At 36.4% G+C, this 22,266-nt stretch overlaps 2 protein-coding genes across 7 annotated transcripts; one reads left to right on the forward strand and one right to left on the reverse strand.

Annotated features, from left to right (window-relative positions):
• Positions 1-178: 178 nt before the first annotated feature.
• Positions 179-15,257, reverse strand: LOC134679443 (ankyrin repeat domain-containing protein 12-like). Of its 6 annotated transcripts, none has more exons than XM_063538351.1 (16): positions 15,085-15,257; positions 14,829-14,985; positions 14,597-14,752; positions 10,516-10,773; positions 7,583-7,759; positions 6,909-7,107; positions 6,637-6,820; positions 5,250-5,469; positions 4,726-4,877; positions 4,374-4,532; positions 3,915-3,978; positions 3,303-3,475; positions 2,947-3,131; positions 2,742-2,850; positions 2,184-2,345; positions 179-1,710 (listed from the first exon to the last, which is right to left on the reverse strand). In XM_063538351.1, the coding sequence occupies exons 2-16, from the start codon at positions 14,962-14,964 to the stop codon at positions 1,537-1,539; spliced, it is 2,508 nt and encodes an 835-aa protein (XP_063394421.1). In that variant the 5' UTR covers positions 14,965-14,985; positions 15,085-15,257; the 3' UTR covers positions 179-1,536. The 6 variants fall into 6 exon arrangements, with proteins under 6 accessions (XP_063394421.1, XP_063394420.1, XP_063394424.1 ...); XM_063538350.1 differs by having other exon boundaries at positions 5,244-5,469; XM_063538354.1 differs by lacking the exon at positions 7,583-7,759 and having other exon boundaries at positions 5,244-5,469.
• Positions 15,258-18,820: 3,563 nt separating this feature from the next.
• Positions 18,821-21,556, forward strand: LOC134679469 (prostaglandin E synthase 2). Its single transcript, XM_063538395.1, has 5 exons — positions 18,821-19,196; positions 19,676-19,885; positions 20,065-20,267; positions 20,693-20,905; positions 21,006-21,556. Exons 1-5 carry the CDS (start codon positions 18,921-18,923, stop codon positions 21,274-21,276), a joined length of 1,173 nt encoding a protein of 390 aa, XP_063394465.1. The 5' UTR covers positions 18,821-18,920; the 3' UTR covers positions 21,277-21,556.
• Positions 21,557-22,266: the final 710 nt, after the last annotated feature.

Genomic DNA, 22,266 nt, shown 5'->3' on the forward strand with positions numbered 1-22,266 from the left:
TAAATACATTTTTCCCTTAAGTATCTTCAACAACCTCGGCCGAATTTCCGTTAGTAGTGTACGGCGTGAACCAGTCTGGCTGCACCATAAAGTGAAGTCAAAATCAGCCTTACGTATTAGTTTCGTTATAGGTATGCTGACGGTTTATTTATCTAGGTGGTTCATTGGAACAATAAAATTTCTGTTCTTAATCACATTGATTCTTTATTTAGCATCTCGTCCTAGATATTACAAAAATGTACGTCCAGTTATGTACTGAAGTCAAGATGAAACTTAATCTATTCCATTGATATCAACAAAGACCATAAAGTATACACAGAAGCGGGCTCTCCAAATTGTCAGTCATTAAACACAATCCAAACATTATCAGGTGAACCATGCTTACGGCACATTCACACAACAACACAGTATATTAATTTAGTAGCCACATAGATTAATAAGTTAAATTACTATTCAACTCAAGATTGATTACAGACACTGACATATTGTATTGATAACAACATCTAGAAACATTTATCAGAATTACTTTTTAATGAAACACGTGGTAAGTATACGTAAGTATTTTGCACTATCCACATGTGATAACGAATACCCGTTTAAATATTCTAAACTTCGGATTTCGATAACATTGTCGGAGGACGCTATCACGTCCCTTATAGAAATTATCTTAACACTTTGGGCTTTTAATGTGTGTACATATTTAAGGGTTCACATGAAATGAATACAACGGACTTGCTTGCTAGATAATACAATGTCTGATGTTCTAGCTAACCCTTACATCAATTGTATACTTTATTTTTATGTTAACAATGAATGAAGTTACCTTAGAATCTACATTTGTTTATTAATCATAATTCATAATAATCAAGTATCATATCATATAAATGAGATCATTACTTAAATTCTTAAAAATAACAAAAGATAAAAAAAAATCACAAAAAAATACAATTTAAGTGCCCAAGCGGGACCGGATTCGGCATCTGCACTTGTGACAAACTTCATGAACGCAAATAGAATTCGCGTTTCGTTGTTAATTGTCAGGTTAATTTATATTCAATCACAAACAAGAGGATGATAATTGATAACAAATACTAATGCCATGAGAATAAATTTGGCGAATTAGTTTTATTTACGTTCAATATAAATCACTATAAAATCAGTGGCTTTTCAGTATTGAATGCTACTGTAGCAGTTAACACCCGGCTGCAACTAGCCATTTACTCATGGCATGTATTATACAATGTATGTGCACGACTGCAGAGATCGGTCGCCCGGCGTAGGGAACAAACCCAAGGAGAGTAAATGCACGCAGCATCATGCTTCTTACAATGCTATCCAATTCACTAAAAGCCGTCAGAAACGCGAAAAACAGCGCTGATGTCAAGGTAAAATTATAATTTAAATTTCAATTTTTAGCACCAATTGAATATGTCCAAGTATGATAAGAAAACATAATTATAGTCAATATTATTAATAATAATTACAGCAATAATATAAACAAGGATATCAGTCTGGATACCAGGCTGATATTCGGTTTTAGGCGCGCAAGTCGAAATTAGAAACAAATATTTGAGGTACGTGTGTGGGATCTATTTTAGGGGTGGTTTTGTAGTCGCAAATACCGAGTTCTTTCAGTTTCCACTCCCATCCCATTTTTTGAACAGCATGTAAAGTTTCAGCTTCCGTGTTCTGACGCCGAAGCATGCCCTCCTGTCAAAAGAATAATTTATTGCATGAGCAATTATTACAATTTACACACATCATTATTAGTAGAGTAATTTAATTGATAATTTGGAAAATAGAACGCAAGGGTTGAAATTGAACATGAAATGTAAAAATTACCGCGTTCTGTTTTGTCGGAAGTTCGCAACTTTGTTGTTAATTAATAGTGGGTAATGATGACCATGCATTTTTATTACATTTTTAAAAAGAAGAGAAATAATAAAAGCAGTGCTCAAAGGAGTCAAATGACGTTGAAAAAATAAAATGCATTTAGTGGCAAATAGATTTAACACTAACTTGTCTAGATTTTGTTGGCACTAATGGACTATTAATAAAATCAGAAATCTTATGTCATACTTAAAAATAAGTGTATCTATAAAAATGCCTCTTGACAATCCACAGATTGTTATTATAATGATATGAGCCCTATATGTGATTCAACAAAACTCATGTTAAATTACCTTAATTTTCTCCCATTTATCATCGACTTCCTGCAGCCAAGAGTTGATCTGTCGGCTGTTGCACCGCGAGCGCTGCGCGTTCCGTTTCTCCTCTTGCTCTGGAGCCAGCACGTTATAAACTTCCTTATCACGCAACATTGTGCACACCGAATAAGGAAGAGACTGGAAACAGACAATATCATAGACATCAAGGGTATCCTAGCCTCGTGTCGCCCACCATACAAAATTATAGCCAAAGAAAATAGAATCTTTTTGTATTTTCAATTGGGTTGAATTTCATTTGTTCGAAAATTTTACGAGACAAATGAAATGCTGCCTAATTTGTTTTTTTTTTAAGGTTGTCATTCCATCGAAATTGATTGTACATCCTAATGTACATTGGGCGGCACGAGGCTAGAGACAAAACTAGATTAACGTTTACAAGCTATCAATCGCAATAAAACTTAGTCAAGTAGGACCGGGATAAGTGAGAAACGTCCATAGCTGGTATCTGACGGCGACAGTACTACGCTCGAGCGATAAGCAATCGAACCAAAACGGTATATTTACACTACGTACCTGATTTATCACTGCGCGTTCGGCGCGCCCATGCACGCGTAAAATTTCTTGTTCTACAGCTAGTACCAGTTTTTCTTTCTCGACTAGGTGCTGGATTCTCATGCGTGTCCTGCGATGAGATAAGGGTTTATTTTTAAAATAAAGCAGCACAAAATATATGCATGAAATAGCAGAGGTAATAAAATGGAGTAAAGCAAATTCTAACCGTTCTTTTTCCTGGTCTGTAAATTCGCTGACCATTTGCGGTGGCATGTTGTGTGGTATCTCCACCTGCGGGTCCGGGTTCACGTTACTCTGCAGAGTGTAAGTACAGCGGTTCATCAGGTACTTGTTAAAGTCCTTGGGCGGTTTCGGCTTGACAGGAAACAGGCTCTTCTGGCGATTTTCAATCTGTAAGGAAAACAATAATTCATGTTAAATATTAGTCCTCAAGATGATTATTAAATATGTAATCTGTACAGTCAGCTGCGGTGATAGTTGAACTCCCCCCGTCCCCTGCAGAGACTGTCTGTATGCGGGGTGTCAACTATCTCTATAGCTGACTATACATATTTTATTTACCTGTTTACGAATATGAATGTACATTTGATAGGGGTTGGAATGTGTGACATTGTGAGACACGGTGCTGTCTGGCGTGGGCTCTGTCTTGACGGGCTCCCGCGAGTGGCTATCCTTAGAAGCCTTAATCTTGCGCTTCCGAGGGTGCAGCTCCACTGAGGGCCCAGGATTGTTCACTAAAATTAGAGAGATTTTTAATTAACAACTCTGTTATATTTTCACAGCTGGATGTATAAACAAATTTTAAGAAGATACAAAGTATAAGTATAGAGAAAAAACAGGACAAGTGCGAGTTGGACTCGCTCACCGAGGGTTCTGTACTGTAGGTACATCTATATTTTTTATGATTTAATTACAAGTGTACAGTTTTCAGATTATTCCTTGTACTTGTAGTATAAGACGATATTACTTACTTGCTAAATTTAATAGTTGTAGGTCAACACAAAGTACCCTATGAATATGTGTGCCCTTGAGTGTAAAATATACTTTTTTTGCGGCATAAACCGCCGTATTTTTACGTAAACTTATTTTCAGACGGACAACAAAGTGATTCTATGTTTTCCGTTTTTCCTTTTGAGGTACGGAGCCCAAAAAAATAAAGGTCAAAGGCCATACCTGTCTCGGAGCGGGCACTGGTACTGCCAGACGATGTAGATGGAGCATGCTCGCTATCCTGCCCCTATAACAAGGAACAGAGAACTGTAATAACGAGGAACTCAATGATACACCACAGTAGAGAGCTAGACGAATCTTTATACAACTGCCAAAAAACAAACTAAACCATACATTCATTACTTAGGTAATAATATAACGAGAGAGGTAAGATCAATGAGACGCATGCTCAGCATCATGGTACATTTAAATAATTTCTAGAATCGGAGCCAACCACTACATTTCTAAAATAGTACGGAAATAGGATACACATTCATGCCATATACATATAGTAGGTAATGTTTGGTACTATGTCCTATTTTCATCTGCTAGGTTTGCATACGACAGTGACATGCTGTTCCCGACGACGGACTACCTACAGAATGTTCTATCTAATCATAATACATGATACAGAGAACTTACAGAGCCCGAGGGCGGGGGGCTCTTGTTGGAACTCAATGTCGATTGAGTGGAACCCGTCCCGGAGCGACTCTCGCTCCCTGTCTGAGGGGAAGTCCTCTCCTTGTCCTTCTCTCTCTCTCCATCGTTCGTCCTGTGCGAACGGAGGACTCTTTGCCCAGCCTTGGGAGGAAAAATAGTTTTTGAGTTAACTTTTAAAAGGAAAACTGGATTCGCTAGCAGCTCTTTAACTTCATAAATGTTTCTTCTTTGGCATTGACGACATCGTTAGTTAAATAAGTTTCTTAGACTGAACAAAGGTCACTTACTTGGCCGCGAGGGATAGGATAAGTGTAAAGTATTGATTGTTGTGTACCTTGCCCCCTTCTCCCGGGCGCTTGTCGTCCGAGTTGCCGTCGGAGCTGTCCGAGGTCTGGCCGGCGTCGGCGGCGCTGGTGCACGGCAGCACGTACGGCAGCGTCGCCACACTGCCGCGTCCCTTCCCGCTGCCGCGTTGCCCGGTCCCACCTTAAGTGACGCATGTCATTTCTTATAGTAGGTATACTAAAAGCTATTGATTGTAGAAGAGGCGTAAGTCTAAGAAACAATCGTGCCCATAATTTGACCACCAAACTAGATGGTACTGTATGGCTCAATGCTTTATTGCAATAATTGAATCGTCCAATGTTAACTCTTGACAACTACAGTCATAATGTCAGTGCCAGATTAAGACATTTTGATGACTTATGCATTTCTAGACCTTTTCCTCCAAAACCTAAATATGTAATATGTACCAGTGTACCATAAGTTTACATTTCAGGATCAATATAAATACTAGTTGATGCACATAGTATTTGCCCTCACTATTTCCTTCCTATATATAAACCTATTTACCTTCACCTTCTTGCTCGTTTCTGTTGGCAGAGCCCCCTGCGCCGCCTGGTATGACTATCTTTAATGGCGGCACCTTGGGTGCTGTAGATTCTTGGTTTTTCTGATCTTCAGAGTCACCGTCAGCATCCTTGGCCTGGTTTGGTTTGGGGCTGGCTACTGGGCTTTTTCGCTCTTGTTTACTTGGAGCCATGCTAGTTGCACCTTTTGCACTACCAGATGTCTTGCCCTATAAAATAAATCATATTATGTTGATCGAAAAATAGTACCATATGACTGAAATGACTCTTCCGTTATTTTTCTTTTACTTTAAGAATGGTGATGCTGACTGTACCACACACAATCAATGAACAACATCAAAAATATAAAAAAAAACTTCCAAACTAAGCAATTAGGGGATCAATATGTAAATTAATTACTTTGCCATCAGTATGAGGTTTATATAAATGACTTAAACGTGTCATAAATATAACCATCCATCAGTTTTTTGGATTTTGGTGTTGGAATAATTACGTTTGAATAAAAAAAATTAGGTACTAAATAGTGATGTACCGACTATTGATTTGGCCGACTAGGGGATCGGCTATCCGAGCGCCGATTAGTCGGCCAGATCATTAGTTTCGTCTAAGTTCTGGTCTGATGCAGTTAAATAACAATCGTTTTACCCCCTTCGTCGCGCTATTAATCATATTATAAATAGTAAAGCTAAAACATTAAATCAATTAGATTATTTCCTATGACAACCGGACAAGCGCCCACACGGTCAATAATTCGAACAAAAGTTTTCATAAGCATCCTAAATAGGAATTCGGGGAATATAGGTGAAACGCTTATGGTAAATATTTGCTGTTTATTTCTTTCTGCCCTATTTTCTGTCATTTATAAAGTGCCGACTAATCGGCCATATTTGCCGACTAGTCGCCGACTACAAATGAGGCCGGATAGTCGGCTTTCCCGACTAGTCGGTACATCCCTAGTACAGTCAACAGTAAAAATATGGGTGTACAAATCATTTCAAAAATATGTTCCATAACTCTTGTCAGTGAATTAAGAACTATGGGACATATTTTTGAGTAAGTTGTCTACACCCATATTTTTACCGTTGACTGTACTAAGCATGAGCTTAGAAATGTTTTTTATCTAGTGTAAAACATTCTCGCATCTAAACCCCTGATGTATGCATATCACATGTTGGTCAAGATATGTACATAATCAACCTGTCCCCTTTATAGAATTTTTCAAGGACTAAAATGGTACCAAAGAAAGGTCAAGAATAAGGAAACTTATTTCATTTTATTTATTTTTAAATGTAACCTTGTAAGTAATTTTATATTGGTGATGGTTGTTTAAACTGGCTTTTTGTTACAATGTACACCCAATGTTTGGAAATGTGTACCTGGTTTTGAGCACCCTGTTTGCCCGCCACACTGCCGCCCTTGCCCTGAGCTTGCTGGCCAGCTTTCCCTGTGGAGGAGCCTGCCGTGCTGCCTTTTCCTCCACCCTGCACATTGGCACCTTTTCCTAGTGGAGTGGCACCAGTCTTACTAGCTGGCCCTGGAGGCTTTGTGCCTGTAAGAATGCTGAAAAGACAATAAATAGTCAATAATGAAACTTGTGTATTCCGATAGTAATGAACATTATTTCATGATAAGTAAAATAGATAAATACCGTCCGGGGCCACTACGTGCAACTGGAGCTGGTTTAGCCATGGGCTCCTTATCTTCATTCTCCTTTCTCTTCTTGCGTTTGGAAATGTCATCTTCTACAGAGTCTGCCTCATGACCTTCATCTGTGAACGGCCGTTTTGGGCCTGCGGCTACTTCATCCTGAGATGAAGACACAACTCCACTACTAAGTTGATTGCCTTCTGTAACAAAATGTAACATTAAGTATTAGTAATTAAGGTAAGTTGATAGTTATTTGTTATACAACAGGGAAGGGGGCAATTCCTGAGCAAACTAAAGATTCGGAAACTGCAAAGCAAGTGGTTCCAAAAGTGGAATTTTAAGCATTGCAAGGGTTTAAACAAACTTTGCTGCCAAGTGAAATACAAATACTTTCATCACGCCAAAGCGAGGAAAATAATAACTGTAAAACATTACAAATCAAATGAATGATAATAAATATGTATCATTTCATTCAACATCATCACTGAAAAGTCTAAACTTGAATCTGAATCAAACTAAATTTGAATCTGATTTGATTGCACCTTTCTCAACAGTTTTTTTATGAATAAAAAGAGCCTTTACAAGCAGGTGTGGTGAGAACTTATTTTTATGAGGATATGTAGTTGAAAAAATATTGAGGTGTATTATTTCTTCTAGTATGTATTCTTTCATCACCATCTTTATTATCTCCACTGCCTTTGTCTTGTGCCGCTGAGTCCTTGTTGTCAAAGTGTTCCTGTGCTAGGCAGTCCATGTTGCGCTTGCTGCTGTCACTAGAAGTACTTGCATTGCCAACTTTCTTGCTGCTGTCATCTCTTGCCCGACCCGTGTGTGAGGCTCTCACGTTATTATCTGTGAACATATTTCACATGTTCCAAACACAAACTATTCATAACAAATATTCGCTAACTAGTAGGTATTATTAAACTTAATGCTAGGTTATGTTATGTCCACCTACATAATATGAATAATGGACTTTTATAGTTTTGTAATATAAGAGTAGGAAGAGGTCCTATGATTATTGACAGATATGCTTGGAGAATTTTCGTCCTGTTACTGTTCTCAACGAATACTATAAAACGAATTAATAGTTTTACTTTGAACCGATAAAGATGTGTAGGTATACGCCACTTTTCCGCATACCTGCACCACACACAATACATATAGCGAAATATCACCATGATCGATCGCTGAATAGAGGGCATTAACATCAAGAAACGAAATCTTTATCGTACTAACCGATACGGTGCTCTTAATACCATGTAAATGACGATAACGGGGTTAACACAGAAATGAGGATTTAATCACTTTGTCACGTCAGTCAATATCTAAATTATGATTTATACACTGTTAAGAGTCATCTTAAAACAGCGGCGGCGTGCGCGATTTGCTAAGACTAAGAATAAAATAATACTCGCCTTTAATATTCGAGAGCGTCTTTCTTTGCATTTCACGTCTTCGGGCACTATTAATAATTTTTACTTGTTGCACTCCACAATTTTATCAATAAATTTATGCTAAATCGGTCCTCAACACCGTCGCGAAGTTAGTAACGCAAGCGGCCATCACAGCGCTAGACGGCTGTTTTTTTCCAAGTCAGATAATGGCGACAGGCAAGTGGGACTGTGGGACCGATCATTACTAGTGAAGTGACGTGCTTCGTAATGTTGCCATGTTTAAAAATTAATATGATCCATAGACACCCATTCTTTGGATTTTTTTCTTCTAAAGAACTGCGTTTTGGGTTTTTTTTATTTAATTTTATAATGGCGCGTACAAACTAAAAGTCAGCCGGGACAATTTTTTTCTAAATCTGATTAAATTGTCAATTCAATAGTGTGGTACGGACGCAAAAATTAAGTCAAGGACATTAGGGCTTATTAATTACAATAAAATTAGACTCTTCCTTAATAATTAAGGACAGGAACGTTGAATAGGTAGTTCATAATTAATAAATAATAATTTAATTTTGTCTTTGAATGCATTAATATTACAAGTAAAAATAATGATTTTTTTGCATCGAAAAATTTTTTAATACTTTTTCTCCTAATATACATATTGCGGTTTTATGAAGTTTCGTAATATTACGAAACGACGGTATAGTATTACGAAATTGTAATCAATATATAAAATGGTATTTATTATTTGTAATATTTATACACCGTGTTTTTATTGAATTCCGTTAACTTCGGGGTATGGTTAAGAACGTTTAAGTGAACTAATTGACATAGTTAATTAAAAAAAAAAAACTTTTTTTTTTGCTTTTTTTTAAAGAAAAAATTAAGTTTAAAATGTAATTAAATGTAGCATATAGCGTTGTTGTAACACGGGCATTACATTTAACTCAACCAAACAATTGAAATCTGTGACATATCAATGTCATTTCGAACATCGATCGACCGAGATTGTACTTAAGTTTAGTAGCAAATGTATGAACTCATTCTTAACACTAACCAATATGTAAACCAGCCCTAAGGCAAGTGGACACGCTTGCAGAGGCCTTATAGGAAAAAAATAAATTATTGATTATCTCCGAAATGGAGTTAATTAGAACATCGGTGTCTTTGAGAAAGTTACTTAATTTAAGCTCAGGAATGCACCCTTGAAATTAACGGAAATCAAAAAAAACACGGTGTATACTAAAAGACAAAATCAAAGGAACGTTTATAAACTCGTTAACATCCTTATCCTTGATTATAAAATTAAAATCACCAATTGAAAAATGAATGAGTATGATTAGGAATTTATAGAAGTTAAATTTTATTGCTAATGTCGACATCATAGCTCACTAACGTCTTACCGCGCCATAAAAAACTCTGATGCCTAATCATGAATTAATATCTGGGAGACCGAGCTTTGTTGGAAAACATAAAATAAACTCATAAATGCGCATTTTCCTAGAGATAACCCTAGCTAGATCGATTTTTCGGCCCCGAAAACCCTCATATAGCAAATTTCATCGAAATCATAAGCAGTTTCCGTAATCCCCGAAATATATACGTAGGTACATAAATAAATATACAAGAATTGCTCGTTTAAAGGTATAAGATATCAAAATCGTTGCAGACTTATCTTGGTCTAAATCTGGAAATGTCGGCTGTGGATGGAGATTATTTTTTATTTTTAAGTCAATTATATGTATACGTGGAGCGGAAAACTGCTTTAGGATGCTAACTAGGGTAGCATAAGTAGCATCCGTTTACAAACGTGATTGGAAATATGCAGGGGTGTGTGGGTATTAACGTGTTGTACGCAAACAAAATGGAAGGCAAATAAAATCATTAATTAAAAACCATAAGTAGCATAACACTTAGGTGCCTGCTGTCTATATAAACCATAGCCATAAATTAATTTTATAAAACGTGTATTAAGTAACAAGCTCTGCGCTGGTGTAAGTACAATGTACGTTTCGTATTTACCTACATGATTTAAAAATATAATATTTAATAATCCATTGCACTTTTGTTTAAGATATGAATTAATTAATATTAGCACGAAATAACTAAGTTGAATAATGAAGGCTCAGGAATACAGCTATCAAGTATCAACAAAGTGGAAAACTGCAAATTCAAAAGAAACGTTAAAATTCAATTAAAAAATCAACATACCCTTCAAAGATTCCAGAAATTCGTAAATATGAGGAGCCGCATAATCGATGGGCATTTTAGCCTTTGCATTTTTAACAAATGGATCGGCACCATGCTCAACTAGAAATTTAACCATCTTCAAGTTGCCCGAGGTGGTGGCGTCGTGCAGGGGGGTGTCGTCGTCGAGGCCCCTCGCGTTCACGTTGGCCCCACCCTTGACAAGGACTATGACCACCTGGTACCAGCCATATATACACGCCTCGTGCAGGGGTGTCCAACCTAACGAAACAAACCATCAATTAGATAAGCAGGTAGGTGGCTTGTCATCGATTATAAAGCCTTTGTTTAGCACAATAATGGAGTTTTAAAATTTACAAACACATTCAGAATCATGTTCATATTATTGTGAATGAAAATGATCAGTAAATTAAGCTATCCATTAGGCCAAGGTTAAAGTTCTAAAACTAAAATGTTGTTCGCCAACGTTTTTTTTTCACAATTTTTTATAATGACAACCATGTGTAAGTATGAGACTACTGAAATATATTCCTACCCTACAATTTTAACGTTTATAAATTTTTAACGGTTAAATACCATGAATGTGAAGGTTGGTTGGTTCCCACTAGTAACCACTAAGTTGACTTGTTGACCAAGGATAACTCAGTATTATTTCTCACTTTTATCACTGGGAACAACTGACAAAATTAATCCCAAAGTGAGTTGATTGTAACTATTACTGGGATTTATTTTTCTCAGTAGTTACCACTAAAATATTGAACATTATATAAAAATATGTAGTATGTAAATAGAATATGAAGTGGGAATATTTTACGTCAACAGGTGATTCAGTAAACTCAGTGTGCGTTAAAATAGTTCCCATTTTGTTTTACTATTCATGGCTATATTGTTAAACAGATATGTAGATGTAGAATTATTTTGTACTTCTACTGAAAAACTTTTTTAGAGCAGTTCACTAAATTGTCTGTTGTTGGTAAAAATTGCTTACTCTATATTTTATGTAGGTAAACTGCAGTAAAATTAATTAATAGTAGTGTGACTACTTGTAAAAAATACCAATTACAATATTTTTTTATAGAAAGCAATTTTATTTGTTCTTAGAGGATTAATTAACATTGAAAAGCAGCGTGGACATCAAGACACATGGAGAAAATAAAGGATACTCCTTAGATAAAAAGAATTTAGACCTAATGCTTCCAAGGCATTCTGCACGCGTCACTGGGCAGCAAATTTTGCGCGCTGTGATGTGCATGTGACAGAACCCACACCCTGAAGAACAATTCCAGGAAAATTCGAAACATTTAGCGCCAATTGAACCATTGTATTTGGATTTTAACGTCAGTAAAATCACAATACATAGTAGCAAATTTAATTAACTGTACATAGTACTGTAAAATTTTAGGACGTTAAACAACATGAACACAAGCTTTTTCTTCACATAAACTCAATGTTTGTTAATCATTCTTACTATGTATATAGCAGGGTTCTCTTATTTATCGCCGAAAATGTTATGGCCGATTATCACTTCCCAACTCACGTTTGGCGGAATTTTATTTCGCCGAATCTTCATTTTCCAACTTTTTAAATCTTTTTTTTTCATTTGCCAACCGCACAGTTACCAACTAAACGTTTGGTCTGTGTTTTATAATGCCAACTTTCATGTCGCAGAATGTTTTAGTTGGCATAATATACACTTAGTTGTTTATTGTTTACCAATTGTTTCATTTGGTCAGATTGTACTGTACCAAAGGGGGGCCGTTTCTGGGACTTAGATTTTTTTTGAGAAAATGAAAAAACCTGGGGGTTTCAAAACACTTTCGTTGAAATAATCACTTCTTTCTTAATAAATTTTCCTCTAAAATCAAAAATGGTCGAGATATTTGACGCGAAAATTGCTGTGTAATTACGTTTTTTGGGTTTTTAAAAAAAAAATAACCTCGAAGACTAAGGCGGGAGCAAAGCTCCCGCCTTAGTCTTCTAACCTAACCATATCCAAGTCGGTTCTGCCCAGGAAGGTCTTGCTCGCTCGCTTCGCTCGCTCGCTGCCACTGGCTTCAAATATTAAAATATACATTATAAAAAGCACAACAACTCGGCCATTTTTGATTGTTTGGTATGTATCTTTTTCTTATTTGTAACTTGCCTAATGTATGAAAAGCGAACTGTAGTTTCAACGAAACGTTATTCGTCCAAGAGTTGTTCGACCAAGTGACAGATTTGACAAATGATAAGTCTCCCAAAAGTTGAGAGGCGTTATAATAATCTGCTTTACAATAATTCTACCAACTGAAAAGTTGTCATACAAAAATTTGCTAATTGTTAGTTGTCAAAGTGAAACGTCGGCGAAATGTTGGTTGGCAAATGAAATTCCGCCAAAAATAGTTCTGCGAAAAGGCAGAACACCATATAGCAGCAAACACTTATAAGTAGGCTAATATTGTCTGGAATCGAATTTATTTTTTTAAATGCATAATTGCCAATGTAACCGGTAAAGATTATGATATCTGAATAAAAAGTAACTAAGAATGCAGCTGCATTTAAATAATAATAATTCGATTAAGTTTATAAGTAAATTTTTGATTCAATTTCTGCTTTATCAGACATCATCTTCACCTTATATACCAAGGAATATCTTTTACCAAAAGGCAAGTAACTGAAACAACCACAAAACTAAAGGTCTCAAAGACATGTGACGATAACATTAAGAGTGACAGCAAATTAACTATGACACAATTTACCCATTTTGATATTTGAACCTACCTTATTAAATGGCACTCAAATGTGGGCAGAAACATACAGAAGGAGAATTTGTTACGGTTTGTTGACAATATTTAACATTTCAATAACCAAACTGTCTCAACTCGCCCTTCGCATCGACATACTCTACTCGGTATCAAAGTTTGTGATATCGCATAACAGAAATCAAAATCATTTCTTGCAATTTAGAAACTTTTCCTATTTAAGTTAAATTCAAATATAGCATCATATTTATGTCAAACATGATTTGTGTCATCCATTGCCTCGGCACAGAAATCAATTTTATTGGTTTGTTTTTGCCAATTAATGACAAGAAATGGTAACACTAATTTTTTTTATTTACTTGGAAGGTAAGATGGCCTCCCGAACAAAAGAATAAACTATATTGACACAACTCGAGGTCAAAAATGTTAAATTTAATACTGAGAGTAATAAAAATGGGAAGGCTCCAAAGTTTAAGTAAAGCCAAAGTTTCTTTATCTCAGCCGGTTAGAGGGGTATAATGAAACTAAATCATGTACATGTTATTGTTAATACAATGCACGGTATTGATAGTTTGTATTACACTTATAATAAATGTTGCATATAGCATTTTTATTCAGGCAAAAGGTTCATCATGTGGATCTGTAATAATTATTATAATAAACATCTATTGAGCTTGGCTAGCCCCATAAAAAGACACAAAGGAATTAAAAAGAAATTATTTAAGATTTTCATTTCAAATTTCCTGTGCCAAATTGACAACTTTGTGTGCGCATGGCACAAATTTTAAATTTAATTTTTTTATATAGTGATTATTTCTCTTTATAGTACATGTATGTATTCAAAGTAGTTTTGTGTCCTATACTTATGATAGGATGTGATGTGCAGCCACAGCTGGGACAAGGAGTGATTAAGTATCAAGATATGTTGTTATGATCAGAGCATCTTAGTAACAATTGCATTATAAATACATGGTAACTAATACTTACTCATTCACTCACTCATTGTGAAAATAACAATAAAATCTTTATGTTGTATCAGCAAAGGATTTTGTTCATTATTATGTATGGATTGCAGTAATAGGTATATTGTCAGGGTGAATTTTAAGAAAATGTAGGAATATTTAAATATAATATATGAATGTTATTTAAATTAGTTTATAGTACTTGAATCAATCAGCCACAGCAGCTCTTGCTATGTCTCACTGTACTGAACACTTTTTAAACGGTTCAGTACAGTGAGATATAGCCATCGCAATGAAAGAGAAATTCAAATATATGGATGTTGTTAGATAGGGTTGATTTGCATACAAACTAGTTTTTGTTAACAATAACAAATAACATACCCGCAAAATCTGGGACATCTGGATCTTGTCCTTGGTCGAGGAGCTTTTTCACTTGATCATGGTCTCCTCTGATGGCGGCTACGTGTAGAGGCGTTTCGCCGCGCTCGTTGCGCTGCTGCCTGGTACGTTTCCTTTCTTCAGCAGTGGATGGAGCGGCTGAACATAAAAAGGGCGGGAAATAACGCATGACAACTTTACAAACAACAAGTGCGTATTTAGAGTGTGATCAAACCTGGTGGAGCATCCTGTGACGATATCTGCATCACCAAGGCCAGCTGCTGTCGTTCTGACATAGGAGCTATGACCGGAGGCCTGAGCGCCCCATCGGGGCCGCGGCCGGAGCCCCGCGTCCGCGACGACGACGGCATACTTCCAGCATAACCACTCTCCTACGCACAATACACTAAAATTAATGCCACGCAGCACAAATCATCAAAACTTCTTCTAAAACTCCGACAATTAAATTGGTGAGCATCAGTATTATGTACCTTACGAGTGCCAAAGGAAACGCCGTCAATAGAAATAATTCAAGTTCTTTAAAAGGTATAGAAAATGATAGGAACACAACAAGTGTTCAATCGTACATTTCAACAACACAAAAATATTACTGACTCGGTTAACTACAACAATTTTACCATGAACGTCGAACAATCAAAGCAAGAAAAAGAAAGACTGACTTGAAACTCTATATACAATGTTGTCTATGGTTTATTAGGGATGCCCACTATGCGGATGATTTTATATTACCGGTTTATTATACGCACGAACACATAAGCACGTTCGCTTTTACAAAGCGCGTAACTTATAGCATTTAATAACCAACCAACCAAGGCATCTCCAGTTACTAAATACTCTAAGCTCAAAATGGATACATTTCACGATGGCGGTGGCGCTTTTTATCAAGCGTTGATTTTCGAAATAAAAAAAACTCAAATTATTACGCGCTTCGCGCAAATATCTCTTTTTCGCTCTCACTGGGTGCGGTAAAATATTTACTAGAGTCTGTGCGGAAAGAGAAGAGTCGTGGGATTTGAGGGCGCGCCAGTGCTATTTTAGGGTTTTTGCTATGCTGACAACACTGGTCACGTGATTATAGTACGACACTAAAGGTCATGATACTTGAATCCCTTTTGTTCCGGTTTTTTACCACAGCTTACTAAACGGAGCCTGGTGCTGGTGTCGGCTCGTCAACTCAATCCTCTGATTTAGCGCAGGCACTAGTTTTCTTTTTAAAACACACTTGTTTTTATATCTCAGATACTAAAACGTGACTGCGATTGACAAAACTGCTAAAACTATTTAAGAATCTGTCCAAAACAACTGTGATTTTAGTACCAAACAAGATACGAGTCTCATTTACGTGCTGCCTAATCTGTGCAGTCCAACAGTTATTAAAACCGGGTAGATCGGGTAGAAATTGGGCAATAGAACTGTAATTTTATCTGGGATATATTTCACCCATTGTAAACTTGACTTGTAATGTATGTGTACATTATTAATAATAAATATGAATATGAATAAAAATAGTGCATAAGTAGGTAGGCCTTATTGGGATATGTCCGGTTCTCTCATCGCACCATATTTTACTTCGCCGAAAAATCACTGCTAAATATGGAATATTATAATTTCGTAACTAACAGAACCTACAAATAAAGAAATATTTTATTAGAAAAAGTTTTATTCTTTGTAATCGAAGTCTGAATTAAAATATTCAATGTCACTTATGTTTGAGCTAGCTTCAAAACAACCAGGGACACTCATAGAACTATTTTCATCTGAACTGGATGTGCTTGAATCCGGCACGTAGATTACGAATTCTTGCATATCACCTACTTAGCGGTCTTTTATTCGAGATACCGTAGGTAGTTTTACACAATCCTGAAAAAGAAATTACATATAAATATGCATAAAATGGCAAGTATCAAGACTATTTGTCAGTTATTTTAAATATCACGAATGACCTGCATATTTATGAAAATTAATATATTTTGAATGAATATACTTACCGATGATGTACCGGAGACAAGTTACTTAGGGGGCTTATTAAATAGGTAATTATTTAATATTAAATACAACATCAATACCCGCGAATAGCGGAAACACGTTCCGCGACTTTTTGTAAGTCGATAGTCGGCTTTTAGCCGTTTTCTTCCCGCTGACAAAACCGAACAATGTTAAATATAATTTTCCTTGTGGTTTTATGTACGGTTTTATCGTGTTTTGAATATTTTTTATACATAAAACTTGCGGTTTTTGTTAATAAAAATATACATTGACAGAAGTTTGTTTACTTTTTACAAGACAGGTGTCAAAGGTTTGATTGCCATATAAAATTTAAAATGTTAGTTCCCGTTTCTGCCACGACTCTTCTCTTTCCGCACAGACTCTATACTCTTTGATGGGGCGCACCAAGGTCGCGGTGCGGAAGTGTGTTAGGCCTCATACGAGCGCTATTACAACGCCCGTTAATAGAGTCTGTGCGGAAAGAGAAGAGTCGTGGCAGAAACGGGAACTAACATTTTAAATTTTATATGGCAATCAAACCTTTGACACCTGTCTTGTAAAAAGTAAACAAACTTCTGTCAATGTATATTTTTATTAACAAAAACCGCAAGTTTTATGTATAAAAAATATTCAAAACACGATAAAACCGTACATAAAACCACAAGGAAAATTATATTTAACATTGTTCGGTTTTGTCAGCGGGAAGAAAACGGCTAAAAGCCGACTATCGACTTACAAAAAGTCGCGGAACGTGTTTCCGCTATTCGCGGGTATTGATGTTGTATTTAATATTAAATAATTACCTATTTAATAAGCCCCCTAAGTAACTTGTCTCCGGTACATCATCGGTAAGTATATTCATTCAAAATATATTAATTTTCATAAATATGCAGGTCATTCGTGATATTTAAAATAACTGACAAATAGTCTTGATACTTGCCATTTTATGCATATTTATATGTAATTTCTTTTTCAGGATTGTGTAAAACTACCTACGGTATCTCGAATAAAAGACCGCTAAGTAGGTGATATGCAAGAATTCGTAATCTACGTGCCGGATTCAAGCACATCCAGTTCAGATGAAAATAGTTCTATGAGTGTCCCTGGTTGTTTTGAAGCTAGCTCAAACATAAGTGACATTGAATATTTTAATTCAGACTTCGATTACAAAGAATAAAACTTTTTCTAATAAAATATTTCTTTATTTGTAGGTTCTGTTAGTTACGAAATTATAATATTCCATATTTAGCAGTGATTTTTCGGCGAAGTAAAATATGGTGCGATGAGAGAACCGGACATATCCCAATAAGGCCTACCTACTTATGCACTATTTTTATTCATATTCATATTTATTATTAATAATGTACACATACATTACAAGTCAAGTTTACAATGGGTGAAATATATCCCAGATAAAATTACAGTTCTATTGCCCAATTTCTACCCGATCTACCCGGTTTTAATAACTGTTGGACTGCACAGATTAGGCAGCACGTAAATGAGACTCGTATCTTGTTTGGTACTAAAATCACAGTTGTTTTGGACAGATTCTTAAATAGTTTTAGCAGTTTTGTCAATCGCAGTCACGTTTTAGTATCTGAGATATAAAAACAAGTGTGTTTTAAAAAGAAAACTAGTGCCTGCGCTAAATCAGAGGATTGAGTTGACGAGCCGACACCAGCACCAGGCTCCGTTTAGTAAGCTGTGGTAAAAAACCGGAACAAAAGGGATTCAAGTATCATGACCTTTAGTGTCGTACTATAATCACGTGACCAGTGTTGTCAGCATAGCAAAAACCCTAAAATAGCACTGGCGCGCCCTCAAATCCCACGACTCTTCTCTTTCCGCACAGACTCTAAGCGTTTGAATGACACATGTGTATTTATTCACACGATGGCGGTGGCGCTTTTTATTAAGCGTTGTTGGATTTTCGACTTTAAGCGTTGGCCATTAAATCCAATTAAGTAATAATTTAGCGTGCGGACGGATTCAAGCGCTTTTTAAGAGGTCATACTAAAAAGCGTTCGTTAGTATGAGCCCTGCGGCACACCCATTGTTTTTCAGAAATTATTCGTATTCGGAAGGTCATCAGTCGATTGAATTCGTTTCTCCTACTTATTTAGATAACACCTACGTTGGATGGAGAGAATTGGAGAGGCCATCAATGTCAGTGTCAGATTAGAGGTTGTCAAATAGAACTGACTGTCACTGACTGTCTAGAGACAGAAACAGTGAAAACGTGAAAACCGATTTTCAGTAACTATTTCGATTGTGTGACTAGTGGATTTTAATAAATACAGTATTGAGCGTTTAAATTAAAATGTGGCGTCCAAAATTTACTTTGTTTCGTAAGATAATCATACCGTCTCTAATGGAGAATGCGAAATTAGCTAAACTATATTACTCTACCAAAGGCCGGCTCCCAAGGTCTACAGCACAAATAACCTTAATCGGCGCGAGTGTTGGGGTCCTAGTCGGTGCAGGGTGGGGTGGCTATACACACTATAAGATCAACGCTAAAAAGCAGGTGGCTCCCATAGAAAATCAAGAATATCCATTCCTTAAGGAAGCACCGAATTACCAAGCTCAGTACAAAGTAATTTTGTTATGTCTTATTTTTATTTTATTTGCTGATCTGAAGTTAAAGATGAAATCAAGAAATGAAATCAATAAAGATTGTTGTGTTGTGCCAGTTTTGAAACAGTGATAAACTTGATAAAATATATAGCTTCAATCTAGGAGAGTTCATATGGCAAAGTCAATGCTTCCTCATTATGCAGCCACCAAATGGGCACACTTGCTTAGTGTCCAAACTATCATTACTTACTAGTTCAACTTACTTTGAAGTCTTTGAACAGAACCTTGTGTTTTGTGTTGTTGCCCACTGTGTTTCAAATCAATAGATCCTTGTATTTGAACTTTTCTGTAGGTGCCAACTCTATGTCCTGCTAGTGCTAGCCACTGCAGACTATATAATTAATATAATAATATGTACATTTATATACTTGTCATCGACAAGTTAGCAAAGTTTCAAAGTTAGGCAGTGTGTTCAAAAGAGAATATTAATATTTTCAGATCAGTAACGACTTGGATACCAGTAACTTGCAGCTTGTACTATTTCAATACCGCACCTGCCCATTCTGCTGCAAAGTGCGCGCATACCTTGATGCCCGGGGTATCAGTTACGAGGTAGTGGAGGTGGATGCTGTTCTCCGACAAGCCATCAAGTGGTCAGGTTACAAAAAAGTTCCTATTCTATTAGCCAAAGTGGATGGAGGTTACCAGGTATTTGTTTTAAAAAATATAAAATATTTACTTCTTCCTTGCATTATCCCGGCATTTTGCCATGGCTCATGGGAGCCTGGAGTCCGGATTTAATTACTGTTACCATTATGCCACTATAAAATATTTAATGTTTCATTATAATGATTTTTTTAACTTTATCTGCAATTTTATTGTTTTAGCAACTAATGGACAGTTCAGCTATAGTATCTGTACTGGAGACTTTCCTGAGAGACAAAAATTGCCAACTGCGAGATGTTGTGAAGTTCTACCCTATTACAAAGTTCCTGAATGACCAGGGCAAGGAAGTGACTGATGTAACAAACAAGTATTTTATAATGCATAACTCAGTTGTCTCTGATCAAAATGAAAGAAATGCAGAAGCGTAAGTAATTCATTTTTGTTTTATGTACGTTATGTTTATCTAATGCCCAACAAGGTCTGATTTATTTAGTACCTATTTTGAATCACACAGAGAGAGCATACGCGCGAAGCAATTTCCTCGCGCAAAAATCCGCCAGTGTAGATGTGCCTTGCGCGTATGCTCGCTCTGTGTGGACAAGCCTGATAATATTTTCAACAATTGTTTCACTCATAAAAAATGATTCATACTTAAAACTGTGATAAAAACATTGTGTCAAACTAGCTTTGTTGTATTCACTAGTCAACTAGTTGATGATGCTGTTATATTAGGTGTGTTTGTGCCACTTGATTCAATTTAACTCATAGACGATTAAACTGGCAAGTTGTTCTATAGCTGAAATGTAAAATACGGAATCTTATTGTTTAGTTATTATATTTTATTTATAGTGAAGAGCGAGAATGGCGGCAGTGGGCCGATCGTGTGCTAGTGCACACCCTGTCGCCCAATGTATACCGAACAGCAGGGGAAGCTCTAGATACTTTCAAGTGGTTTGAGGAAGCTGGTCGCTGGCGTGAGTCTTTCCCTGCCTGGGAGTGCGCACTCATGGTCTATGGGGGAGCTGCTGCTATGTGGGTTATTGCTAAGCGACTGAAGACAAGGTAGGCTTTATGATTTTGGTGCAATACATATATTTCTCACTTACTACTTACCTTTGTACCACATTCAGTTTAGTTAATGTATTTTTTGTGACACTTACAGGCACCACATCAAAGATGATGTCCGTCAGTCACTCTATGATGCTGCAAATGACTGGATGGGGGCACTTAGAAAGAAAGGCACTAAGTTCCTGGGTGGTGGCCAGCCTAATCTTGCAGATATCGCTGTGTATGGTGTTCTGAGCAGCATTGAAGGGTGCCAGGCGTTCCAGGACTTGAGGAGCCATACAGACATAGGGGTGTGGTATGATGATATCAAGAACTCAATAGAACGAAGACAAGGAAAAGTTACGTCTGCACTGACACAAGCGTGAACATTTTCTTGTGACCCTTACCTGTTGTATTGTTAGAGTTGTGTTGAAAGATAGAGATTTGAAAACTTTATTTATATAAATAATTAGATATTAGAAGCATTTGCGAAAGTTTTTACGTGTGAGTTAATTATTTTAACGTCACTCTGCTATGCATAAGGATTGTTTGAAGCTGTCCTAGTAGTCCCAAATTGGACGAACGCTTCAAGGTATTGCATCTATATACAGTGTGACCTCTGATTACACTTAATATTTACAGTAATAAAGACACAATTCCCAGATATGTGCATAGTCTGTTCTGAGTGTTGTTATTCAGCGTAATATGTTGATATTTCAATAAATACTTTGCATTTATATAATATAAAATAAACCTCATCTGGTCATAAGTCCTTCGAGTTGTAGCCGTTATACCTAGCTTCCCGAGGATGTTCTTAGTCTAGACAGAAATTAACACAGCAGTATTTTTGATGACATTTCAAAACATATAAAAAAATGTTCTAAGTTAGATTATAAATATTTTAGCAAAGGCGAACAAAAAAATAAATGATTATATAACGATGTTCACACTCAACCTCCCGTTTTACAACACAATAAGCCCAAACCTAAATCACATTAAAACCTTACAAATCTTGCGATGCCTTGCCTGAGCTGTTTTTTCTTTTTTGCGAACGACAAATGACATGACGTCGTTTTTTTACAAGTAAGCAATATTTTATAGATTGTTGGAGCGTAGGCACCGATTGAAAATTTTTGTTCCGATCCTGTTATTCTCTTTTGAACTTTCATTCTACATGCATAAAGACTTCACACGAAGTCTGCTTTATCTTTTAGAATTTTTAGATCCATCCCAGAAGATAATTAATTCCAAGCCTGTGGTTTGCGGTGGCGCGGAACAGACCCTGTACGCAGTTAAAAATATAACTTGACATTGCCTACATTTGAACAACATTATCTATGAATAAAATTATTGGTTACGTTTAATTTTGATGATAA

Source organism: Cydia fagiglandana, chromosome Z (assembly GCF_963556715.1).
Source record: "Cydia fagiglandana chromosome Z, ilCydFagi1.1, whole genome shotgun sequence".
In the NCBI taxonomy this organism is placed as follows: Eukaryota; Metazoa; Arthropoda; class Insecta; order Lepidoptera; family Tortricidae; genus Cydia; species Cydia fagiglandana.

Bases quoted from the DNA above. Each gene is read 5' to 3' on its own strand.
- LOC134679443 (XM_063538350.1), bottom strand. From the start codon at position 14,964: ATGCCGTCGTCGTCGCGGACGCGGGGCTCCGGCCGCGGCCCCGATGGG. The intron at 2,851-2,946 runs GTTAGAATTTGC...ATCTCATCGCAG, and splicing joins ACAGACCAGGAAAAAGAACG to GACACGCATGAGAATCCAGC. The intron at 2,346-2,741 runs GTACGTAGTGTA...GTCTGTTTCCAG, and splicing joins AACGCGCAGTGATAAATCAG to TCTCTTCCTTATTCGGTGTG.
- LOC134679469 (XM_063538395.1), top strand. From the start codon at position 18,921: ATGTGGCGTCCAAAATTTACTTTGTTTCGTAAGATAATCATACCGTCT. The intron at 19,197-19,675 runs GTAATTTTGTTA...TAATATTTTCAG, and splicing joins ATTACCAAGCTCAGTACAAA to ATCAGTAACGACTTGGATAC. The intron at 20,268-20,692 runs GTAAGTAATTCA...TTTTATTTATAG, and splicing joins AATGAAAGAAATGCAGAAGC to TGAAGAGCGAGAATGGCGGC.